Below are 19944 nucleotides of genomic sequence, written 5' to 3' on the forward strand. Positions count from 1 at the left end.
TTGATATATAACATGTATTAATGTCTTGATGCTTTTCATAACTTACTTGATAAAATATTTATGTGCATTCTGAATCACTTTAATTTGGATTGTTTTCACTTAGGAATGTGAACAAAAGTATATTTGGGGTGACCCCAGGAAGCTCAAGGAAGGTATTGAGAGAAGCGACAGGTGGAAGAGGAGGAAGCTGAGATAGATTCTGTTAGCTTCAGATTCATTTATGAATAAAGAAAATATGTGTTGTGTGTGTTGTGTTTGTGTGACACAACAGTAACATGACCACAGGCTTAGAGGGTTTCTGAGAGGGACTTCTGTGTGGATGACTCAAGATTGACCTGTGACTTAGTTCCTGCAGAGATTGTCGAATTTAGCCTGAGTCAGGTACCGGGAGCACTTGTGAATACTAGATTTCTGTGCCTATCCCCACACTAACCATGTCAGTGGTTCTGAGGTGCAGCCCCCAAATTTCCTTTCCTGTGTTTTCTCAGGTGCCTGCCTAGGTAACATGTTGGGGACCCATGTCTGGGGACACAGTTGTAGTTGTGTTCTTCAGGAAGGGTATTGGCCTATTGCAAATGTTGTCGGATATACAGGTGTGTAGTCATGGTTTTCCAGGTGTGAATGTGGACTCTTGGGTGCTGGGCCTTTCCTTTCTTTTTGTCTTGGATACCTGATCTGTGTTTCTGGTTCTTTGTACTCAAGTGAAAGCTATTCAGTTTACTTGTGTTTGGTTTGGGCTGGAATTTTCACTCTGAAGTCCCATGGAGGCCTTTGTGTGTGAAGACTTTTCAGTGAATCATTGAGGGACAAAAAGGGAAAAGAATCCAAGCACAGTCACCTTCTGGAAGGGCATCTGACCTGCCTACCTCATGTTGATGGGTGGAGTGTCCATGTTCAAACCCTGACTCTACCAATATTGAGATGATCACAACACCTTCTTTTAACTTAACTATTTTTGTCAAAAAGGGAATAATATTAGCAATAATACACAGAACCGAGAACATTAAATACATAACAGTTTATAGAGCACTAATAACCATGGGACATACATTGTATGTTCACAGAGGGCAGACATGTGTCCATTGGGAACTGAGGGCTCCTGAGTGTTTTCCAAGCCAATGCTGGCAAGTCCCTGGTCAAGTGGTTCCACTGGTTACGTTCAAACATGTGGAAGGACTGTAGGCCGTTCTTTGCTTCTGGGCAGTACCACAGGCTAGGCTCTGAGTCTAGTTCACTGTTCAAGATCCCTGCTTCGGCAGAGAGAGGTTATGCTCAACACTTGGGCAATGCCCCTGGCTTGGCGCTCTCCCTAGTAGGTCTATGAGCTAGGCTCTGCAGTTGCCCAGGGCCTTTGTTCAGGATTGCTGGTGGGGGGACTAGAGGCTATGCTCAGCAGTGGAAAGTGACTTCTAGTTTGCATACTTGCTCAAATAGAGCCCCCTAGAATGGCCTCTATGCTCTAGTTCACCCTGTTGGCTGGAGACCCAAGTCAGGTACAGCTGCTGACGAATCTTCTTAAGCAGGTGGGTTCATTTCTGTTCTGCAAGTGGACAGAGACTGTGTGATCTCTGATTGGGTATGACTGCAAGGAGGACTACAGTCTGGTCTGTCAGTGTTCCAAGATCTGAGCACTCGTTGCTGTAAGCTCTGCACACCTTGTCCATGTCTCAGTGATCCCCAGTGGTCCACACCACAGATTGCTCCAGGGATCCCCATGAGGTCAGACCTCAGTGGGCCTCCCAGGAAGCAGCTTGCCATTTGGAGAATGCTGGATGCCCACTGCTTTCTTTTTCCTGGTGCAGGAATTACAGTTCCAGGTGATAAGCCATGGTACGGCACTGTGCTGGCCTGAGGGTCTTGGGGGGGCAGGTGCATTGTGGTCAATGTGAAATTAACCCTTAATTAACCTAAATTAACCTCTTAGCCCTTCTAATGCTGTGCTTGTTGATCTCGGTGGTCCAGAAGGTGTTTCAGCCCCACCCCTGAGCACTGAGATTTACCCGGTGACAACTTATGTGAATAGTTGATACTTAAGCTTATTATGAGAAGTACTGAAGTGGCCACTATTTCAGCATCTTTTTTCTTATTTTTTAAGAGGAGGAGAGAGACGTGGGAGGGACAGAGGGAGTGAGAGAGTCCCAAGCAGGCTCCATTCCCTTCGTGGAGCTGGATGTGGGGGCTCCATCTCGCAACCCTAAGATCATGACTTGTGCTGAAATCCGTGGTCAGACTGAGCCACCCAGGCACGTCTGTTTTCACCATCTTGGTGATGTCAACCCTTTGTGATGATTTTTTAATGTCTCGTGAGCTAAAACTTTTGCCCTATATACCTGTATATATAGATCTATATTTTATCTATGTGTGTGTAAAAATATGCACACACAAAAATATAGATTGTGTTTGTTATCCTTTAGTCAAAATATTGAAATGCTGTGTATTTAGATACTGAAGAATAACACAGTAAGTAGCAGTGACAAAGCCCATTGGTGTTAAGGATTTTAATATATGATATTTATATTGCCGTGTCCGTTTGGTTGGTTATCACTGCATGGGGTGTTTTTGTTTGTCTCTTTTTTTTTCTAGTTCTTTCCTCCTGTTTTCAGTATGGCTTTAGGGAAATTCCAGTGGAGTATATTCAAGCAAAGTTTGGTGTTACCAGGAACATTTGGTTTATTTATGTTTAATATCCTAATGGAGATACTGGGGCTTCTATTTACCAAGTCTTTATGCTTATCCTTACACCCTATGTATTTTTTTCATGATTTGTATGCTGTGTTTTCCTGTGTGTATTTTAAGGAAATAATTATACATTTCATTCTTTTTCTGTAAACTTTGTATACACGGGCTATATTGCTTTAGCTGGAAATTAAAGCACACTTTAAAAAAAAAGGCTTTTTAGGGTCACCTGGGTGGCTCAGTGGGTTAAGCCTCTGCCTTCAGCTCAGGTAGGGTCCTGGGATCAAGCCTGCATGGGGGGTGGTCTCTGCCCAGCAGGGAGCCTGCTTCCCCCTCTCTCTCTGCCTGCCTCTCTACCTATTTGTGATCTCTGTTTGTCAAATAAATAAATAAAATCTTTAAAAGGGGCGCCTGGGTGGCTCAGTGGTTTAAGCCGCTGCCTTCGGCTCGGGTCGTGGTCTGGGGGTGCTGGGATCGAGTCCCGCATCGTGCTCTCTGCTCAGCGGGGAGCCTGCTTCCCTCTGTCTCTCTGTCTGCCTCTCCATCTACTTGTGATTTCTCTCTGTCAAATAAATAAATAAATAAATAAAATCTTTTTAAAAAAATATATAAAAATAAAAGAAAGTTTTAAAGGCTTTTTAAATATAGTCACAGTGTGAAATTATACCCTAATTACAGCTTCTCAGTATATGTACATTGTGATACTTACCTATTTACGTACCAGGTTTTTTTTTTTTTTTTTTTTTTTTAAGATTTTATTTATTTATTTGTCAGAGAGAGAGCGAGACCGAGCACAGGCAGACAGAGTGTTAGGCAGAGTCAGAGGGAGAAGCAGGCTCCCTGCGGAGCAAGGAGCCCGATGTGGGACTTGATCCCAGGACGCTGGGATCATGACCTGAGCCGAAGGCAGCTGTTTAACCAACTGAGCCACCCAGGCCTCCCTACGTACCAGGTTTCTGACGGCACTTTTTTTTTTTTTAAGTAAATATGGGGAAATCATAAGTGAATAGCTCAGTGGAATTATACAAACTGATTACATCTCTAAAAGCCACTGAGATCAAGGAATAGAATATTATTTGTCTTCTGAAATTCCCTTTGAGCCCTTCAGTATCTTTCCCCAAAGCTCAACACTCTTTTAACATGTAAGGCAAGGGAGTACTATCCCCATTTTTGTACTTAGTGTGAAAGTAATTGGGCAACAGGAGCTCTTTTGTGTTTGTCTTCTTTTCTTTCCTTCTGTCATTTGAATTATCTGTATTCCTGCATGATGCTGTGCCTTATTCATTAGAGTGGATCAGTCCAGTTCCATTGTGCATATCAAATGACCGCGTCATTCTGCTGTTACTGGACGGGGGATGATTCTCAGGGCAGGACTGTAATGACTAGCACCGGCACGTGAAACTGATAATTTGCCTTTTAGTGAAACATGAACCCATGTCTGCTGCCTATATTTACAGGAGTGAATTACTGGTAAATGTGTTTAGATTTGTTCACCTTTTAGAGATACTCCGAAACACTTTGCCAAAGACTTTGTACCCGTTTTCACACACACCAGCAGTGTATGGGATTTCTGGCTTATCCGCAGACCTTCTAAATTGTGATAGCCTGCGTCGTTTTCACAGTCAGCTCCTGGTTGCTGTGTGATGTTACCAAGTGGCGGTTTTATTTGCTCTTTTGTTGTTCTTGCTTCCTGTTAGTGTGGAACTGGGTTAGCAATAGTCTCCTTTTCGAAGTTTCTAGTTAGTTCTTATCCCTTTTTACTGTTGTGATTTTTTTAAATTTTTTTTATTTTTTGGGGGGGTGAGATTTATTTATTTTTTTAGACAGTGTGAGAGAGCTAAAATGGAAGGGAGAGAAGAAGAAAGACTCGGGAGAACAGTCCACGTTGAGCGTGGCACCTGATACGGGGCTCAGTCTCATGAGTCTGAGATCATGACCTGAGCTGAAGCCAAGAGTCCCATGCTTTAGGGACTGTGCCATTTAGGCACCCCAGATGTTGTGATGTCTTTTTCTTCAGGTTTTGTAGTTTTATATATATGCTGAGAATGAGACCTTTGTCTTCTTTCTTACTCTACCTATGTTTTTATCTTTTGAGATTGTGATTCAGAGAAGTTCTTTTTTTTTTTTTTTAAGATTTATTCATTTATTTTAGAGAGAGCATAAAGGAGAGTAGGGGGAGGGGCCAAGGGCAAGGGAGAAAATCACAAGCAGACTTCTAGCTGAGCCTAGGTCTGGGTATGGGGCTCTATCTCATGACCCAAGCTGAAATCAGGAGTTGGATGCTTAATTGACAGAGCCCCCCAGTTGCCCTGAGTTCTTAATTTGAATGTAACCCAATTTTTCATTTCACCCTTCATGGTTAGTGATTTTTCTCATTTTCACAAATCTTCTCTTCTACCAAGACCACAGAGATAGAATCTTTTGTGTTTTTCAAAGAAAAAAAAATCATGATCTTTACAGTTTCAGTCAGAAATGTATTAAAAATCAATGTGTTGCATGGTTGTGTAGTAATGGAAGTTTTATATTCTTTCTTTTTTTCCCCACCCAATTTGAGGACAAATTGAAATGTATTCTGAAAATGTTCTGTCGTGCTTTCCTTTCATTTGCTTGCGCAAGTGTTCACGTGGATTAACATCATCATGATATTGGAGCCAACTTCTCCTGTGATGTATCTCTGTGTTTTCCTGCATCTAGTGATGGTTAGCCCTCTCCCGGGACCATATATGTCAGTTTTCACATCATAAACCTTCCATGGGCCTCTGTGCTCTGATAAATGATCATTCCTATTTCCCCTAGCAGATTGGCCTCCAGAAGTGTGGCAATAGCAAAAATGTACTTGTTAGAGATTGTAGCTGGAATCATGGCAAACTGATAGCTTCTTTACCATTATCCCCATCCTTACTTCACTGCAGGTAGGTTGAGTTCTATGGATTAAATTGCCAAACACAGGAGTACAGTCAGCTCATGGGTCTTTGTCTCTAAAAGCAGATTTTGGATAAAAGTATTCCTTCCCCGAGTCTGGATACACACTTACTTGGCATGTGTACAGAGCAGCCAGGGCTGTGTCCATTGGGGTACAGTGTATCCTCGGGTGTCTTCCAGACCATTAAGATTAGCTGCTTATTAGAAGGAACTTAAAGTAGAAGCTTCCAGGTATGGTGAGTTTCTCATTTTCCTCTGTCACTGACAAATGGGCAGCAAATCAGCACACAAGAATATACATTTTGGATGCTGTCGTGGATATCAGAAGAAAATCATACATTTGGTGCATACAGCATTGTTATTCTTTGAAATTGTGTTGCGAGCTGATGATCGGGACCAGAGGCTCCTTGATTTTCATCCAGTAGAGGCACACACAGTGGGTCAGGTGTATTCACAGGGTCATTTCTCCAGACCTCACCTGTGTTCGGGTCCACCCAAAGTATCTTTCCCTTGTGACCACCTCTCTTTTGCTTTACACCATTTTCCTCACCTTTTAGGTCGTGCTTTAATATTCTCCCAGTAATGGTTGGTGAACACCTCCGCCCCAGTCCTATGCCCTAATTTCTATGTCTTTTCATTTTTCAACCTTTTTACTGTAGTAATCCAGGATCTCAGTGTATCCATTGTGTGCTCTGCCTCGTTAAGTATGAAATCTCTTATCCTGGAAGATGGATGCTTTCACAGGTTTAGTGTTTCTTTAACCGTGTCTTTTAGAAAGCTCACTGTAGAAGGGGAAGGTCAACCTTCTTGGGTATTGGGATTTCCTCACCTGGTTGAATGCAGGGCCCACGGTGACATGGCAGAAGTGAATGATACAACTCACCTGATTCTTCTGCATTGTATCTTAGTAATCATAGCCTTGGAGGACGTTTCTTGATGCAAACTGAGTGGGTGTTATCCCAGACCCTGTGTCAGATTAATGGATGTCTCAAGGAGGTCATATATCTATAGCAAAATTGGGCAAGAGCCATACCAGGGTCAAATTGACTGGTGGATATTGTTGGGAGATGATTCCCTATGGGTTTAAAAACAGTTTCTCCATGTGTCATGGATGGAGGCATTGAAAATTTTTATTCTAATTGTCATTCCATTGATGCTTGTGTATAAAAAGGCTTTGGAATACAGTGATAGTGTCCTTTTTGGGTAGAAGACGGATTTGTTTATCATACAGGAAAACAGATGTCTCTTTCCATGGCAAAAGCTTGGGCAGATACGCTAGACGTTCCTCTAAGATATTGGGGTTTCCTATGCTCAAAATCTCACAGATATAACCAAACCCACTGCATGTGCAGCATCTCCCTGTATCAGTGGGGGTGGGGAGCTAGGAAGTGGAATTAGTGTGATGAAGACATTTCTGGTGTTTGCTGTGTCATTAGCCCTAAGATGCTTGGATCTTGATCTAGTAGTCTTCTGCCCTCTGCCGGCACTGAAAATTGTTCGAGTCCAACTTGTAACATTACACAATGTGTGTAGTCATGAAATTTTTATACTTCTCAATAAATTTTATACTTCTCAATAAATAAAGTCCATTGATGGACTTTATTGAAAAGGAAACAGTCACACATCTGTTTGTGGTTTTGTTTGTTCATTTGTGTTGTTTAGATTGTACATATAAATGAAATCATATGGTATTTGCCTGTCTTTTTCTGACTGTTTCATATAGCATAATACCTTTTGCATCTATCTACATTATCACAAACGGCAAGGAACAACCCAAAAAACCAGAAACAGACCTATAAATACAGTGAACAACCTGCCAGTTACCAGAGTGAAATCAAGCTGAAGGATGGGCAGAATGAGTAAAATGGAGTGGGAAGTACAGAGTTTTAGTTACGGAATTAATAAGTCATGGGGATAAAAGATAGAGCATAGGGAATAGATTCAGTGCTATTATAATAGTGCTTTGTGGAGATGGATGGCAGCTCACTGGTGCTGAGCATAGTAGAACTTACGGGGTTTTGAAATCACTATGCTGTAAACCTCAACTAATGTGACACTCCATCAAGTGTACTTGCATAGAAAACAAAATGGACACGGATATGCATACACAAACACACCGTTCAGCCACTTTCTGCAGAACTTGCATGTAAAGAAAGCTAATCTACTCTCCAGGTGAAGCCAACCCTAGTTATTCATGGTAAGATAGAGATTTAGGAATGCAAATTTATAAATAACACAAGGAGAAAATGTAAATTGTGGAGAAGGAGAGTGTGTTTAGCAAAGTGGAGAAGTGAATAGGAGGACCTGGGAGAGTCTGGAGTCCCCACAGGCTGAGCAACCTGGGAGGTAAATGGAAGAACAGTAATTTTTTTTTTTTTTTTAGATTTTAGTTATTTATTTGACAGAGAGTGAGAGAGCACAAGCAGGGGGAGCAGGAGAGAGAGAGGGAGAAGCAGGCTCCCCTCCAAGTAGAAAGCCTGATGCGGGGCTCAATCTCAGGACCCCGGGGTCGTGACCTCAGCCGAAGGCAAATGCTCAACCGACTGAGCCATCCAGACGCTTCAAGAACAGTAATTTTTGTGAGAGCTTCTTGAATTGTTTTTCCCACAATACTCTTGCTCTCAGTTCTCACCATTAACATGTATGTAATAATGGCCGAAGGTCTCATGAAGGCTTTTCTGTATAAGTGGATTCTTTTGGGGATATTAGAATTCTAAGTGTGACTGGTTTTCCTGCCTGTGTTGATTTTAGGCAAAGTCAAAATTTTTTTTTAATTTTTTTTTTTTTTTTTTTTTTTAAGGCAAAGTCAATTTTTAGGAGGAGGCTTGCATGGAAAACAGAAGAGATTCTATAGCATGAAGCAGTGGCCATTAGTAAAAGTATAGGGAAAACTTGGTATTTTTAGACTGTGGGATCTCAGGGGTCCAAGCTAAGCAATCCAGCATTGAACCAGGACCAGACTGTTCCTGCATTACTTGTCGACATGGGAGCTGTTTCCAAGAACATGCTTGGCAGGGTGAGTGGAAGATGGAGAAATACAGGGAGCCCCAGAGAGTAGTGGCAGGTCCTTTCACATGCCAGGGCCATGTTGGCTCAGATGGAAAGTGAAGGGAGGGAGGACTCAGGTCCACCTGTTTTGTCTTCTTCCCTGTGTCGAAGAGCCCTATGAAACTGTCCATCTTCTCTGATGCAGGCCTGGAGTTTCGTTTGGAGCCTACATTCTCCAGGTTTGACTGCCGAGAAGTGGTAGTGTGCTTCAGATTATAGAAGTATTTTTTGGTTTTGCTTTTAATATAATTAATGTTCTTCATTGAACCGAAGCTGGACTCCATGCAGCCTCAATTCAATCTCTTGGTTCCCGTGTGAGGAGCACCTCTTTCTACTATGGTCCCACCACCTAGAAAGGACTAAATTTTTTATCATTGTTTGTTTAAACCTTCCAGAAAAATGAGGAAAGGGAGCTGTAGATTCAGCCGTGGTGTTGAGTGGACTTTGCCTGTTCCTCTTCACTTGACTAGATCAGTAACTTTGTGTTTGTTTGTTTGTTTGTTTTAAAGGTTTTTTATTTATATATTTGAGAGAGAGTGAGAGAGCGGAGGGGGTGCAGAGGTTTACAAGCGGACTCCCTGCTGAGAGCAGAGCCCTATGCAAGATTCCATGCGGGGTTCTACCAGGAGCTCAATCCCAGGACCCTGAGTTCAGGACCTGAGCCAAAGTCAGTCTCTTAACTAAACCAGCTACCCAGGCGCCCCTAGATCATTCGCATTTATACGCAGATGTACCTTGCTATGGGCACTCGCAGGTTCGAATAGAAGAACATTATCCTTGAGAGACAAAAATTGGACAGGAGGGGCACTGGGGTGGCTCGGAGGGTTGGGCCTCTGCCTTCGACTCGGATCATGATCTCAGGGTCCTGGAATCGAGCCCCGAGTCGGGCTCTCTGCTCAGCAGGGAGCCTGCTTCCCCGTCTCTCTCTTCCTGCCTCTGTCTACTTGTGATCTCTGTCAAATAAATAAAATCTTTTTTTAAAAAATTTGGACAGTACATCGTTCAGCATGATGATTAGGACTTGTATCTAAACTCCCACTCCACCTGTGTTGCAGTGGAGAAAGCCCGCAGTGTTTCAGGGACCCTGGCGGACATGAAGTGAGGGCAGGGCACCTGCTGGAGGCGAGAGGGCCACGATTCTTACACATTGGTTAGCCTCCCATGTCTGGGTCTCAGGACCAAGTCTTTGTGATTCAGCTGATCAGAATGCCAAGAGGAGCCTGTGAAGGCCCGTGATCACACACGAAAGACATAGTTTACAGACAAGATTCCAGAGTGTGAGTCCTGTATATGACTTGGTATTTGAATAAAATGGATGTTTTCAGGTTTACATTTAGATTATGATTTACCGATTTGTAAATCATAAATGTTGTTTTAGACATTTATTTCACAGCACTTGTTCTGTGGGCACCTGACACCAGGGTTTGAGGAACCGTGGGCACTTGATACCAGGGTGACCTATGACAGGTTCATACACTTCCATTTCCTCTGTCCTGTATGTCAGATCCCTCCACTGTAAGATTTAATACTTTTTCTCATTTATCATCATGTACCTCAGGAGGACTTACTAAAAGATGTATAAAATCATCTCATTTACTCTAGAAACTCCCTTCCCTGTTTCACTTTGTTTGTAGTCTGCTTTGGAAACTGAATGCTCTCTCCTGTGTTTACTGGAGATGGCGGTGTTTGAAGGGGAGATGGTCAGTCAGTTACATGGGTCCTCCAACTTTCCCTTTCATTCCACAGTCATGTCACAGACAGACTCTTGCTTCTCACTTCTCTGTGGCTCTAGAGGATGGAAACCTGAATCGTATTTGTTCCACTGTCTTAAATTCTGAAGTATAACTTGGCGGAAAGGTAAATGAGTCAAAAACTTGATGCAGTAGGAATCTCAGAAATAATAGGTATTTCAGGTATCTCAGATTTTATTTGTTTCTTTGTGTGTTTGTCAGTCAAAAAAACCTTTTTCCACAAATAAATTTATAAGTTTTATGCCACTGAAGACATTTTTTAGTTTCTTAGTTATCTATCACTTCTATTTTTAGTTTCTTAATTATCTATCACTTCTATTCTTTTTTATTTAATTTGTAATTTCTGTGTTTTATGGTCACTTATGTCTTTTAGTTGATATGTTCAGTGGTTTATTTTATTATATTTTAAAGATTTTTATTTATTTGAAAGAGAGAGAGATCACAAGTAGGCAGAGAGAGAGGGGAAGCGGGCTCCCCGCTGAGCAGGGAGCCTGATGTAGGGCTCATCCCAGGACCCTGAGATCATCACCGGAGCCAAAGATAGAGGCTTAACCCAGCAAGCCACCCAGGTGCACCAGTGTTCAGTGGTTTAATCCTGTTTGCATTCCCATTGTCACTTTGAAACCTACTGTGAACTTTCTTTTAGAGTTGCCTCTGTATATCGGTCTCTGTGTTCCTCTTACACAAATTCAGCATCATACAGTCTGAGGTAAAACTCTCCTATGACGGAAGTTTTGCCAAGATTTTTCTTTGAAAGGTGAGGAACAATTATCCTGTTCTCATAGATTAGTGTGGATTCACGGGTGAGTTTATGAAACAGTGTTGGAATGTTATGGAGTAGATAGCATATGTTCAAAAAGATTGTTGTTTCTGCTCTTGGCATTAGAAGTTGTAATTGCCACAATATCCTTTACATTCAAAATCATTAATGATTTCCTCTAGGTTTGTTTTGTTTTGTTTTGTTTTAATTTAATAGTTTGGCTATTGAAGTAAGATGTTGGTTGGCATCACTTGCTAACTTGTGGGAAATGTGGAAACTCAGAACCCACCTAGAAGTCCAAATAGAACATGAATTTTAACAAGACCTTTAGTTCATTGTCATGCACATTAACACAGGAAGTAGACCTCTAGCTCACCCTCTACCTTTCCATTGTTCTATCCCTGTCTTTATGTCTACAGTACATTATGTTGACAACTATGTCTTTGTAGTGTGTTTTAAATCAGGAAGTATGGTGCCACCAATAAAACCTTCCTTTTTAGGATTCTTCTGGGTATGTGTTATGCCGTAACATTCATAGGAATGTTAAGAGGGGTTTTGTTCCTTTGCCAAAAATGGCACTCGGATTTTGCTAGAGATTGCATTACTTCGAATGTTGGGTTATTACTTATTCTGATCTGTATTTTATGTATTTCTGATTTTTCTTTGTTATTTCCTTCCTCAGCTAAATATCAATTATGTTTCTTCTTTTTCTAGTTCATTGTGGTGTAATGTTAAGTTGCTCATTTGAATTTTTTTTCTTAAGCGTTTATAGCATAAGAAAATTAAAAGTGGAGTGTCTAAGGGAAAATTAGCAGAAATAGATAATATAAGTGATGACCAAATAATGAAATAGTGTAAAAAGTGAAAATAAGAATTCTTTAGGGTTTTCTATTGATCATTTCATCTGTGAACAGTGATATTTTTCTTTATTCCTTCTTTTTTTAAAGATTTTATTTATGTATTTGACACAGAGAGACAGCGAGAGAAGGACCACAAGCAGGGTGAGTGGGAGAGGGAGAAGCAGGCCTCCTGCTGAGCAGGGAGCCCAGTGCAGGGCTCTATCCCAGAACCCTGGGATCATGACCTGAGCCTAAGCCAGATGCTTCGTGACTGAGCCCCCCAGGTGCCCCTCATTTTCTTTTCAATAGGATTTCTTTTATGTATTTTTTCTCTCCTAATTGTTCTGACTAGAATATCTAATACTGTGTTGATTGGAAGTTGATTGATAAAGAAGTTTCTTTATTACCTTGTTTCTGATTATAAAGGAGATGTTTTCATTCTTTTACTATTAAATATGTTAGATTTCTGCTTTTTGTACATATATGGCCTTTATTCGGTAGGGGTAGTTTCTTTTTATTTCTACCATTGAGTGTTTTTAATCATGAAATGGTGCCCAGTATGCTCATATTCTTATTCTACATGAATTCATATGATCATATTTGATCTTCATTCTATTGATGTATAATCTTAAATTTATAGATTTCAGTATGTTGAAACACACTTGAATTCCAGGAAGAATTCTCACTTGATTATGTTGTAAAATAGTAGCAGGCACTTCTGATTCACTCTGCTTCCTTTTACCCTGGCATTTACATGGCTGTTCTTGAAGGTAGCTGCTGGTACTCTGCTTATAGTATCTTCCTTGGCTCTGCAAATGTGGCATTGCTAGCGTTACAGAGAGTGTTGGATAATTTCCCTTCTCTTCGCCTCTTGGGAATGGTCTCATTACATGTTCCTTTGAATTATCCAGTGAATTCATCTGGCACAGGACTTTTCTTGGTTGGGCATTTCTTTTATTTTTCAATCCTACTCAGTAGTGGTAGATGAGAGTTTTTAGTTTTGTTTTGTTTTAAATTCATGATGGAGTCAGGTAGGTAATACATTTTCTAAAATTTATACACCTTGTTTGGTTATCTATCTCTGGGCGTGTAATTATCCATCATCACCTTATAATTTTTTTATTTGTATGGTATCAGTTATACTGTGTCTGCTTTCACTTCTTCAGTTCTGATTTTAGTTGGTCTTCTCTCTTTCATTCTTACTTGATTTAGTTAAAAGTATGTCAATGCTGTTGCTCTTTTCTGAAAACCAGCTCTTCCTATTGTTGATATTTTTCTGTTTTTGTTATATCTTATTTGATTTTAAGTTTAAATTTCCTCCCCGCTGCTGATTTTAGGCTCAAATGGTACTTTCCCTGAATTTTTTAGGTATGGGAAAGTGCTGTGTCCTTGAGTATGACAAGACTACAGAACTATCTTTTAGGCTATGTCACGGGTACATTGTCTGCAAGTTTATGTCTCCCTGGAGGAGTGAAGTTCTGATAATTCTTTCTCAGCCATCTTGCTGACGTTCTCTGATTGATTTTATTTTTCCATATTAGAAGTTTTCATTATATTCATCTGAGAGTAGTAAGTGGAATGATTTTACTTTTCTCTTATTCGATATCTTTCAGCTGTATCTTCACATGGCACCCAGAGTTTCCTGCCAAAGCTGTGCATAGAAGCTTCTTTCCAAAACGTGGCAGTGGGTAGATATAAACATAGTGCCCTTGAGGATTTACCCTTAATGATAGACTGGAAAAATGATGGGGAGAGTAAAGGGCATCAAAGATATCATGAAGGACATATCCAAACTGAGACAACTGTCCGTAATATGAATCTGACTACCCAAAATTGTGAAGGATATAAAACACCTTGGAAAACATCCCTTCTTAATCCTGCTTCTTCTGCAAAGCAGTGTCTTTCTGTAAGCAAGGGCTCAGATCAAGTGGTCAAACATACATATCTGGAGAATGAAAATTTGGAAAATCTGGAAAGTTACCTAGTCCCTGCTAAAAGTAATTATTTGAACCATTTTGAAAATAGGATTGGATTGACCCTTGAGTCAAATATTTCTGAAAATCAGAAATTTAAAACTGAAGAACAGACTACTGTGTGGGATCCGTTTGAAAGGTCCTTCACCGAGCAGCTGACTCTCCAGAATTACCAGAACATATTCGATGAAAACGGAATTGTTCAATACAGTGAATCTGAGAGAAAATTTAACCTGGGTTCAAATATTAATATATGTCTGAGGACTCATTTTCCAGAGAATCGTTATAACTTTGATAAATTTGAGGAAGTCCTTTTTCAAAGCTCCAACCTTATTGTATATAAGAGTATGCCTATGGGACAGAATCCTTATAAATACCATGAATTTGGGAAATCTGTTAACCAGTCCTCCAGTGTTGGTGATTATCAGAGAATTCACATGGAAAAAAACTCATACAGATGTAATAAACCTGGGAACATGTTTAGTCAAGCCTCGGGACTAAATATACATAATACAGTTGGCACTGGGCAGGAAAGTTACATTTGTGAGGAATGTGGCAAAGCCTTCGACTGGCACTCAACACTATCTCAACATCAGCCAATGCATATTGGAGAGAAACCTTACCAGTGTGGACAATGTGGCAAGGCCTTTAACCAGAACTCAATGCTTACTCGACATCAAAGAATTCATACTGGAGAGAAACCTTACCAATGTGAACAGTGTGGTAAGGCCTTTAACCAGCACTCAAACCTTACTCAGCATCACAGAATTCATACTGGAGAGAAACCTTACAAATGTAAAGAATGTGGCCAGGCCTTTAACCATCACTCAAGCCTTACTCAACATCACAGAATTCACAGTGGTGAAAAACCTTACATATGTAAAGAATGTGGCAAAGCCTTTAACCTACACTCAAATCTTACTCAACATCACAGAATTCATACTGGAGAGAAACCTTACATATGTAAAGAATGTGGAAAGGCCTTTAATCGGCACTCATACCTTGTTCGACATCACAGAATTCATACTGGTGAGAGACCTTTTGTGTGCAAAGAATGTGGAAAGGCCTTTAACCAACACTCAAAGCTTACTGAACATCACAGAATTCATACTGGAGAGAGACCCTTCGTATGCAAAGATTGTGGAAAGGCCTTTAACCGGCACTCACACCTGACTCGGCATTACAGAATTCATACTGGAGAGAGACCTTACATATGTAAGGAATGTGGCCATGCTTTTATCCAGCACTCACACCTGCGTCAACATCACAGAACTCATACTTGAGGTCAGAAACCTTACCCAAGTAAAGAATGTGGGAAGGCCTTTAATCACTGTTCAACCTTTACTCATTACGACAGAATTCACAGTGGAGCCAACATTACAAATGTAAAGAACGTGAGAAAACATTCAAGGACGACTCATCCCTTACTCTACGTCAGAGAATTCATATTGGAGAGGAACCGTTAAATTGTTAAGAATGTGGCAAGGCCTTTAAGCAATGTTAAACCCCGATTCCTCATCAGAGAATGTATGCTGGAGTGGATTTTGCAAATATAAAGAATTTGGCATGGTCTTTAATAAGAGGTCAAGCCTCATTCAACATCTCAGAATTCACACTGAGGAAAAGTTATAAATGTAAAGAACATGGGCAAATTTTTAAGCTGCTCCACCCTTTTCTGTATCTCAGAGTTTATACTGAGGAGAAAGATTACAATACAAGGGGTATGTCAAGCCTCTAGCTGGAACTCAACCTACTCAGTTATCATACAGGATAGAAACTGTGAAATGCAGACAAAGTTGCAGTGCCTTTAACTGGAATTCAATCTATACTCCGTATCCCCAAATGCATCCTATCAAACCCTAGATACATCATGACTGAGGAAAGACCTTCATTTTAAATATTAACTGTAGCAACCACCAGAGAGTGCATACACGAAAGTAACTTGAAAGATGTAAATATTTAGAAATGTATGTAAGTAAACATCAAATGTCAATAAATATCACAGAAATCGAGTAGAAAGCAGTACATGAGTCCATCTATTCAGACGTTACATCAAAATATTCCTTATAAGGAATAATACGAAGTTAAACACTTGTGTATATGCTATTATGCTTCAAAAGAACAAGTGGATGGATTTTTACATGAGTACAGTTAATTTTTGTATGTGCTTTTTTTTCCCATTGATCCTATCTGGGATTTGTGACTAGCAAATATTAATGTATTTGTCTCAGATCAGTTCAGAAAATTCATTTATTCCTAGTGGGTGTGTGGAAGGATGTGGCTGATTGTTGTTGTGTCAGAGATACGAGACACCCTTCTTCATTTGTTCGGACTCGATATCTAATTGTCCATGGAAGAGGGACGATGTAATACACAATATATGAAGAAAATCTAAATGCAGATGCTATTTGCAGTTATAACATTAATGTCAGTTATCATGAAAGAGGTGTTCAGAACAACATTCTTCTCCATTTATTAAACTAAAGAACCCCTGGATAGTATAAATAAAACATTTTACCATCTGGTCTCTGAGGAAAAAGAGGTGGCAGTCCAGTAAAATGTATCCTCATAATAGCTGTAGTTACAAGTGGAGAATGTCCAGGGATGCGGTTGAAATGAAATTCTCACGGATACCAGAAGAGGATAGTTAATTCTTCCCTAAAATGGTATATAATTGTATATACACATTTTTTAAGAATGACCTCATGCCTGAAAATTATGGAGATCACTACTTCCACACCATTATATCCGCAGACGAGTGCTTTTTAACACTTGTATTCTGCATTTTGCACAAGGATCATAGAGTGCATTTGAAATTCATAAATTAGTTCATGTGTGAGCTTAACATATTTTAATTAATAAAACACAATTGATCTTTAATGTATTACCATGGATGAGTAATGAATGATGTGTTATCCCACCACTGATGTTAACCTATCTAAAGGTTGTAGGTAACTGGTAGAATCTGTCACATATTTGGTAATAAGAGTGAAATAATATACATTGTCCTCCATTCTTTCATTGGCCTTAATGTTTAAGTACTGTGTGATTATTTTTCCCTAGTTTATCTAGTGCCATTTTCCCCTCTTACGGACTAGTTGGATATTATCGTGGATATGTTGCCGATTACATGGGGGTCTTAGTGTCTGATTAGCTCAAGTACTCCATAATAATGCTACTTGGGGTAGGTTTTGTGTAGCGAGGGCTTTTGCAGGGGTTTTGAGCTGACACCAGCCCCTCTTCCTAGTGCATTCCCTAGATAACACTCTGCAGAGTCATAGGTTCCTGTAACTTCTATTCACATCTCCAGTCCACCTTTGTGAGCGAACATGTGCCTGGAGTACCATGACTTTCCCTCATGTGTCCATGAGAGAAGACTCCCACGGAGCTTACCTAACCCTGTTTAGTTCGAATGCCCCAATCTGGACTTAGTCCTGGGACATTAAAGCACGGCACCATGGCCCCAAATAAAGGTACGTGCACCACCTCGTGTGTAAGGGTGTTGTTCTGACTTTTCTATGAAGTAAGCATGCACTCATACCAATGCTTGGTGTGTGATAGGTGCCCTAGAAGTAGGAGAAACCTCTTCCAGTAGGACTGATAAGTAGCCTTAAGGAAGAGGTAGGAAATACAGAGGATGAGGAACTGGCATGAATTCTGTATGTGGAGAGAGGACCTCTTTCCTGGGTTGCACAACTGACCCCCTGTCTTTAGAAAAACAACTTCTCCTTATTTCTTGGCGATCTCCAGATCTGCAGTTCCATTTATCCTCATTTCCCATTCCAGCTGTTCAGGCATCACAGACATTCTTTGCTTGTGCTGTAGCTAGTTTCCTCAGTAAATACTGAATGGAGACTAGAGAAATGTAAGGCCCGTGGATGTTCAGACGTTGAACCCCAGGATGTAAAACACAAGGAAGACACCACCATCCTTAGATAAGATCTATTGAAAATATGTGAGGGGCGCCTGGGTGGATCAGTGGGTTAAGCATCTGCCTTCGACTCAGGTCATGATCTCGGGGTCCTGAGATGGAGCCCCTCGTTGGTCTCCCTGCTCAGCGGGGAGCCTGCTTCTCCATCATTCTTGGCCTGACTCCCCCTACCTTATGCAGTCTCTCTCTCTTTCTGAAATAAATAAATAGATAAATAAATAAATAAAATCTTAAGGAAAAAAAAGTGTGAAGAACTCTTTACCGTGGGGGCAGGGCACCAGACAGAGGTGGCCCCCTCCAGCCTCTCCTAAGGCACAGTCAGCTTTGGGTTGGGTCATCTAATGAATGAATACATGCAATGTGGGTCTCTGAAGAGTAGGGAACTCCTGCTTTGTTTTCATGATTTCATTGAATTACCGTGCGTTCCTAAGAACCAGATTCATCTGGATGATCCTGATGACTGTTCACCCAGTTCTAGATCAGTGGTAACTGGTGGAGGAAAGGTAACGATGATGAAATCATTTGGGCGTATGAAATGTCACATGGTAGGGACGCCTGGGTGGCTCAGTGGGTTAAGCATATGCCTTCCACTCAGGTCATGATCCCAGGCTGCTGGGATCAAATCCCACATTGAGCTCCTTTGTCAGCGGGGAGCCTACTTCTCGCTATCCCTCTGCCTGCAGCTCCACCTGCTTGTGCTCTCTCTCTTTGATAAATGAATTTATTAAAAATCTTTTTTAAATCAAATCCCATGGTAAAGTAGATGTTAGAGATGAAGATTTTGGGACAGTGGCATAGGCAGGATCAGCAAGGCATGTCCTGTGGTTGCACCCAAGGTCCATGACCCCAGCCACGTTTAGAACCATTATTGATGGTGATATTTCATGAAGGTTCATGCACTGCTGTGTGGAAGCTTCCACCCTTCAATCAGCCCCATGCCGGGTACGGTCCCGTTCTGGCTCTGTCTGTGCCATGTTGTTGGAGGTGTGGTTCAACAGTCCATGCCAGTGGCCATTTCTGTTCAGATATTCAGGCCGGAGCGTTCATTGACTGATGAATGAATAAAGACTGTGTGCATGTTTGTGTGTGTTGGGGGGGTGGGTAATGGAATATTCCACCATAAAAAGGAATTTAATCTTGCCATTTACAATGACATGGATGGCGCTAGAGAGTATTCTAAGCGAAAGATGTTAAAGAGAAATAAATTTTCAATCATATGTAGTATAGGAAGACAGGCAAATCCCGAAACAGCCTAAGTATAGAGAAGAAACTGGTATTTGCCAGAGTGGAGGTCAGTTGAGCAATGGGTTAAATAAATGAAGGGAATTAAGGAGTGCATTTGTGTTGAACAATGGGTATTGCATGGAATCATTGTCACTGTTGTACCCCTGGAATTAATATTACAGTGTATATTAACTAACTGGAATTGAAAAAAAATTCTTTTAAATGTATTGTACTTTACAGATTTAAGAAAAGTGTCCCCCCCCCTTTTTTAAAGATTTTATTTATTCATTTGAGAGAAAGAGAATGCATAAGCAGGGGAGAGGGAGAAGCAAACACTCCACTGAGCAGAGAGCCAGATGTGGGTCTCAGTCGCAGGACTCCTGAGCCACTCAGGTACCCCTAGAAAACTCTCAAGTTAACTGACATGTGGTAGGGCATAAAATATACCTCTGGAAGCCAATTGAAATATTTTGTCTTTTCTCTCTACCTGATTATTCCAGAATCCAGAAAGATGGAGTAACTATTATATTTTAGCCAAAATATGTGTTTGCAATTTCAATTTCAGTAAGGATCTGTTCTCATTGGGAGGAGACACAATTGAAAACACTGGGTATGGGGTTCCTGGGTGGCTCAGTGGGTTAAGCATCTGCCTTTGGCTCAGGTCTGTGGTCCCAGGGTCCTGGGATTGAGCCCCACATCGGTCTCTGCTTGGCAGAAGGCCTGCTTCTCCCTCTCCCAGTCTCCAACTTGTGTTCCCTCTCTTGCTGTACCTCTGTCAAATAAATAAATAAAATCTTTAAAAAAAAAAAAAAAAAGAAGG

General features: G+C 40.8%; 2 protein-coding genes across 6 annotated transcripts in view; both read left to right on the top strand.

The window, feature by feature from the left end:
- The window catches only part of LOC131817393 (KRAB domain-containing protein 5-like), a 130722-nt gene that overhangs the window by 75893 nt on the left and 34885 nt on the right, over positions 1–19944 (top strand). Inside the window, exon 5 of one of the 4 annotated variants that reach the window (XM_059150676.1) lies at positions 13610–16853. The exons of the other annotated variants lie outside the window; for them this stretch is intronic. Coding sequence (XP_059006659.1) covers positions 13610–15252 — 1643 coding nt within the window. The 3' untranslated portion in view covers positions 15253–16853. Of the gene's footprint in view, positions 1–13609; positions 16854–19944 lie in introns of those variants that run through there. 4 annotated transcript variants of the gene reach the window in all.
- Positions 1–19944, top strand: part of LOC131817376 (KRAB domain-containing protein 5-like) — a 103731-nt gene that overhangs the window by 7098 nt on the left and 76689 nt on the right. The gene's annotated exons all lie outside the window — the stretch shown is intronic.

Source organism: Mustela lutreola, chromosome 16 (assembly GCF_030435805.1).
Source record: "Mustela lutreola isolate mMusLut2 chromosome 16, mMusLut2.pri, whole genome shotgun sequence".
In the NCBI taxonomy this organism is placed as follows: Eukaryota; Metazoa; Chordata; class Mammalia; order Carnivora; family Mustelidae; genus Mustela; species Mustela lutreola.